Below are 6,387 nucleotides of genomic sequence, written 5' to 3'. Positions count from 1 at the left end.
ACTATGAAGATCAATATCTTAACAAATAATTGTATGAAATCGATGTTTAAAAATACTCAGTGCTATCAACACTAATAGAGCCAAACTTTTCATCAAGCAATTTAACTTAAGGAAAAAATATGATAATGTACTGAAGAAAGAGGAGTAAAGAAAGAAAGATGAAGATGATAATGATGAGGGTACAGATGGTTTCTTCACTTTTGTTCAGTTCAGTTTAAATAAACAGCAACGTATCTGTGGCAGATATGTGGTTTGTGTGAATAGGGTTTCATCCGCAAAACACCACAATCCTGGTTATATAGTGAATAGTAAAACGTTAGACCATAAAATGGCAAGGTCAAAATTGGAGGTCTTTAGGAAGATATATGGATTTTAGTGATTTGTCAGTTACAGTAAAGGATTCCGAGGTTACATACCAAATGGAGAAGACTATAATGTGAGTATAAATATGTTCAGACATCTCTTTTCTGTTGATGCAAATACACGCATGATGTATTTATAATGGTACCTTGCCAACCGGTACTCGACAACAAACTAAATCAATATATTTACTGTCTGTGAGACTTTAAAACTCGTCATCATGGACTTTCAATTTTCTGTTGAGAAAATTTGCAAACAAACATTAGCTGAAATTATTTGTAGGGTTAACAATTGTACTGCAGGGGCATTGTAAGGACTATCAATTTTTACTGAGCTACGTTGATATTAGGACTTACCGACACATTTGACACTGTTATGGGTAAAGCCAGTCGGACAATTAGAACACTGAAAGGCACCCCTGCTCTGATTCTGGATCACAGGAGACAGGTCTATACATTTGTCTCCAAAACTAGAGCACGGCGACGCTTCGCATCCGTCGAAGTCAAATTGACAGCTTGGACCTATTGGAACAGAAAGAAAACAATTATCCATGACTTATACGGTCGATTTTTTGTGTGTTTACTCATGACCATTTCATGTTCTCGCGTTTAATTCTTTTTTTACTTCGAAAGGACTCAAAGGGAATTAATCAAAGAGCATACAAGTAAAAGTCAAAGTAGCACTAAAAAGAAATAATATAATATTGACAATTTAATGGACTGAATGAAGACTTTTTGTTCGTTAAAACCTGGTAATAACACCACTCATAAATTATGGAGTGGTGATACAGCGCAAAAAGGGATGAATCACCAGGGAACATCAAATAACTCACTCACACGCTGTAGGACGGTAAGCAAAACAGAACCATGTGAAATGCATTGTGATACCCTTGTTGAATCATTTGCGCAAGAATAAAATTCTCCACGGTTTGAAAAGAAACCTGGATATTTTCGGCGAACAATAAGCCATTTCATTTGAGTTAACCGTAATGAGTTCTATATATCATGGTGTGTCATGTGTTGATGACGTCATATCGTAAACAGTGCATATGGCATGGGTATAACGGTGCCACTTGCGCAAGTCCAGGTGGGCGGAGCTTAAGGTGAAGGAAGATTGCATTCAGAAATAAAGAACAACACTAGCTGTGATTCGTGCATTATGTAAGAGTTGTACTTTCTGTTAGGCTTAAAAAAGTCGTGCCTCTTGGCAACCTGTGAGATTATGTTAATTCATATCTAGATCATATTTTGTATTTTTTATGATTTATTTTAAAATGTGGTACACATGGCTGAAACTGTGTCTGTTGTGACTAGATAACTCTTTCCACTCTCTAGTTCCAGCAGAGTTATCTCTCTTGAATGCAATGGGGTATCTGGTTTTGTCCTTGTCAAATTGACAACCTAGCATTGTCCTCTATGATGGTGTGTGACATGCATGCTTAGGTAGGATAAAATATATATTTATTTCACAAAACATTAGCACTGAGATATATGGAAAATCAATTGGTACCGTGATACATGTACCATGGCGGCAACTTCAGTATTTCCGATGCGTATTTATCTTGAAATGCCACTGCTGCAACAAGTCGAATTATGCCACTTCTGGTAAAAACGCCTGGTCTTTTTTTTTTTTGCATCATTTTTCAAGAGATTCGCTAAAACAGGCGTATATGACATTTGTGAGATGCACTGAAAATTGGCAGCCACCGAGGAAAGCATATTTATATTCATGCAATCTACTGCCTGGAAATGTAAACAAGATCTGAAATAGGAAAAGCTATCTTAATAACAGTTATTACCTGTGTATCCACTTGTGCATTCACAGCTAACCACTCTAAACCTTGACAGTGCCTCTTCCCCTGGGCGTAATCTCGTGAACTCGCACGTTCCACGGGAATTGCAGTCACATACGTTGATTGTGACTAAGTGTAACGATGTTTGGTTTCCATCACTGTCCGTGCCAACAAAACTAAAGGTTATCGAAGAGAAAAAAATTAATAAAAATAAATAATAGAAAGAAGTATGAAATTTGATACATATTACTAGAAGGGTTTCTAAAACTGTCAAAACAAATCATTTATATGTCTTAATTCAATAACTGCTCTGAAAATATTTCTCTTCCGTTTTACTCATAATGCAGACAAACAATTAAACACACATGCCCAACACTATATTTAATTCCAAGTGGTTTTGTTACATGGTATACAAATTTGGAAAACGCATCAGTTCAAAATCGTTTCATTAGATTCCACATTGTTTAGTGCCACTAATGTTACGCTTGTACCACGTTTTGAGTTAATACCTTGTGGACATTTAGACTTAAAATATTCATGCCTAGATTTCTTGTACTACGATTGACGATTTATAAAGAAGCAAAATAATATTGATCGTTATTATTATTATTATTATTATTATTATTATTATTATTATATTATTATCATTATTATTATTATTATTATTGTTATCATTATTATTACTATTATTATTATTATCATTATCATTATTATTATTATTATTATTATTGTCATTATTATTATTGTTATTATTATTATTATCATTATTATTATTGTTGTTATTATTATTGTTATTATTATTGTTATTATTATTATTATTATTATTATTATTATAAGCACAAGAAGAATATTGATTGATATTGGCATGGCAAAAGTCATTCGCCACTCGGCAGACCGACTACAGAGCTCTGGAGATGTGATGGTGCGTTATTATTATCTTTAATAATAATAATAATAATTATAATATTAATAATAATGATGCTACTACTACTACTATTATTACTACTATTATTATTATTATTATTATTATTATTATTATTATTACTATAAAGCTGAGCATTGCATTCGTTCCTGTACTGAAGAATGAAATGGAAGATCTCATGAAAAAAGAGTTAAACGTGTTTTCTTTACAACGTATGTATGTTAATATTATAAGTTAATTCTTCCATGTAACTATAGTTTATCCTTCTCGTCTTAGTTTCTCAGTCCAAAAGGAGTTGTATGGACATGCACACTCACCGCATGTCAACTGGGTCCAGTGACTTTGGCGTCCACTTGACCTGGACCGATCCTCCGTCCGCCGACGTACTGCACGAGCCACCTGGGGGCAGATAACATCGGATGGTTGTGTTCTTTGAGGATGCATTGATAGTAAAGGTGACTTCTTGTCCGACAGTCACATTCAGGATGCTTTCCCCTTGTAATGGAGGGAGTGCAGATGGGACTGCAAATGGAAAACGGACCTTGATATGCATACAGTTATTCATGGATTGTGGACTACGGTGTATACAGGAATTAAGCTAAAGCTCCATAAAATTCATAGAAAAATCCACACAAAATATCATTGTATTATGTCTTCAGCTTTTCTGCATACATTCTATATTTATAGGTTACTGCATTTGTATGGGAAAATATGAACGAGTTTTTCGGATTTAAATACTGCGCGACCTTGTGAGTGCAATATATCCATCCGACAATACGTAATCATATTTTCCCATACAAATGCGGTAACCTTTTTATTATATGCTCATTTTCTTATTCTACCTAATGCTTAATTATATTAACAAAATACACTAAAAGAAACAACTGAATGTATGCCGTATTCCAAACTAAATACACAAGCGCAGATTCATCATTAAACAACAACAACATTATTAATGCGCACATAACTCCGCCCAGATAAATTTGAACTTAGTCGAGCGCTCGACATAACTTTCGAGAAAAAAATGGCGTGTCTAATTAAAATTGAAATTTGGAGTCATATTTTTCATTTGATCTGGAATGAATAGATTTTTGGTATTTTTTTTTCGATTCTACGAAATTTCGTGATTATGGACTGGATTTATATGTGACAATTCCACATGAAATACATAGATTGAAGAAGCGAGGGAGAAGCGTGTTGACATCTGCAAATGTGTTTATGTTTCTGTCATTGAATATTTGAAATCATAATGTGGAAAAAATATGAATTCTTTCAATTGCAATTATCAAAAAGGCGCTATGGAATTTAATGCTTATTTCATTTTGAGTGCAGTAAGGAGGATTTAATTGCACATATATTCGAAATTACAGTGCAATTTCAAATTGTGTAATCAAGATTGAAAATCTATGACATGGCTCATGTAATTCGGATTTGCAGAATTAAGAAAAAACATTTTGAGGAAATTCAGGATGTAAAACTGGAAGTATATTTTATTTTGCCATTCTTATCACCAGATAAAGAAGACAGTATATGCCTTGTCACTTGTATGTTATTTGTAAGGACCCTTTCTTGCGTATGTTGTATAGCTAGCCTAAATCCGAAACATTGTATTAGAAAGTTAACGCGGAATGTGTCAAAGCAGCTGGTATGTGGCAGTCCACGAAACATCTGCTTTACTTCATTCAGGAACAAATTTAAACAACAACAACGTAAAGCGCCTACTGCGCGAGTGTACATGATTTGTTTACCAATCATAAGTGCTGGCGTCTGCATCAGATGTTTGTTTACAATATATAGTAGTTCCTTTATGCACGTGAATGCAATATGTATATTTGCACGCAAGTTCAGTATCCGATAATATTGTACGATTCTGACAATATGAAGTTAACGGAGAAAACAATGAGCATATAATATTATATCCTGGGCTGCACGACAAGTTGTCATCTGTCTGTGCCTTGCATTATATATATATATATATATATATATATATATATATATATATATATATATATATATATATATATATATATACTCAAATCATTTACAAGATGTTTGCTTCAAAATACTTATTTTTGACTGAGAGCACAGGATAAAATATGACGTAAAAATACAGGATAACATTTTCATAAAGCACAGGATAAAATATGACATACAACACAGGATAAACTATGATGTAAAGCACAGGAAAAAATATGACGTAAAACACAGGATAAAATACGGCGTAAAGCACAGGATAAAATAAAACGTAAAAATATTTGCATGAATGATGATATAAAAGTTCATAGTTCCGCCACACATCCACAAACGCCGTTAACAATCCGCCGATTTTGTTGGAAAATCCACAAGTACCGTCACTCTGGTGGACTAATCTGGTTATAAATGTCATGTACGTATTGACGAAAATGTGTTCACACATACATACATACATACATACATACATACATACATGCATGCACTGAGACAGTCGGAAATATATACATGCATACACACATTCAAATAAACGGACAAATATAAACAATCAGTCATGGAGAGAGCGACAAACATGTATAGATCCATGCCACAGGCACACCGGACTAACCTGTGCTGGGAGGTTTGTATTGCTGACAAGTAGGTGATGGGCGATAATGGTAGAACGTTTCACAGTCGTAGATATTCTTACAGCAGGCAATCCGTGCCTTCTTGTCATCGTCATATTTACCGAACGTGTAAATCTGATTGGGGCCGCTGGCAGACACCAATAAACTACCGAAATCTCCCATCTTGTCATTTTGGTAGCAGCATTTCTGAGTGCAAAATTAGAGTAATATTAAAGATAAATTCTATAAACTCTCTGGCTAACAATAACATTTTCGATGCCTTTGACTTGCAAAGATGTACGCTGTGATGATTGTGGTTTGACAACTAAGGTAAAACTAACATGAATAGATGACATTTGCGAGTACGAAAACCCCAGTTTGATGACATTACAGATGTTTGAGTGGTACCATGCAAAACATGAAAACTTAAAAAGGCCGTGCCTCGTCATGTCATTCCATTATCATCATTTACCCGTATTATTCGCATTTTCTACAGACCAAATATAAATAGAAACGTACATATAATATACATTTATTTGTAAAATAAATAAATAGCTACGTATATTGCAGAGATATGAATCAAACTATAACTTATTTGTTTTGTTGTGCTTTTGCTATTGTTGCTGTTGATATAGTTTTGATCAGACCAAATACCCAGAGTGAGTTCTGCATTGGTAATAATGAAGCAGAATACCGCCTGACACATCCCAGAATGCTTGAAGTCTATTTTGTCTTGA

General features: G+C 34.1%; 1 protein-coding gene across 1 annotated transcript in view; it reads right to left on the bottom strand.

The window, feature by feature from the left end:
- LOC149791306 (uncharacterized) overlaps positions 1-6,387 on the bottom strand; it is a 56,460-nt gene that overhangs the window by 24,961 nt on the left and 25,112 nt on the right. The window contains exons 16-19 of the mRNA XM_089969836.1: positions 5,653-5,857; positions 3,392-3,596; positions 2,159-2,328; positions 717-881 (exon numbers count right to left, since the gene is read on the bottom strand). Coding sequence (XP_089825962.1) covers positions 717-881; positions 2,159-2,328; positions 3,392-3,596; positions 5,653-5,857 — 745 coding nt within the window. The remainder of the gene's footprint in view (positions 1-716; positions 882-2,158; positions 2,329-3,391; positions 3,597-5,652; positions 5,858-6,387) is intronic.

The sequence above is a fragment of the Sinohyriopsis cumingii genome, chromosome 9, assembly GCF_028554795.1.
Source record: "Sinohyriopsis cumingii isolate HCF-2022 chromosome 9, ASM2855479v2, whole genome shotgun sequence".
In the NCBI taxonomy this organism is placed as follows: domain Eukaryota; kingdom Metazoa; phylum Mollusca; class Bivalvia; order Unionida; family Unionidae; genus Sinohyriopsis; species Sinohyriopsis cumingii.
Note: the sequence above shows the minus strand (reverse complement) of the source record. Positions and strands in the feature narration are given on the sequence as shown.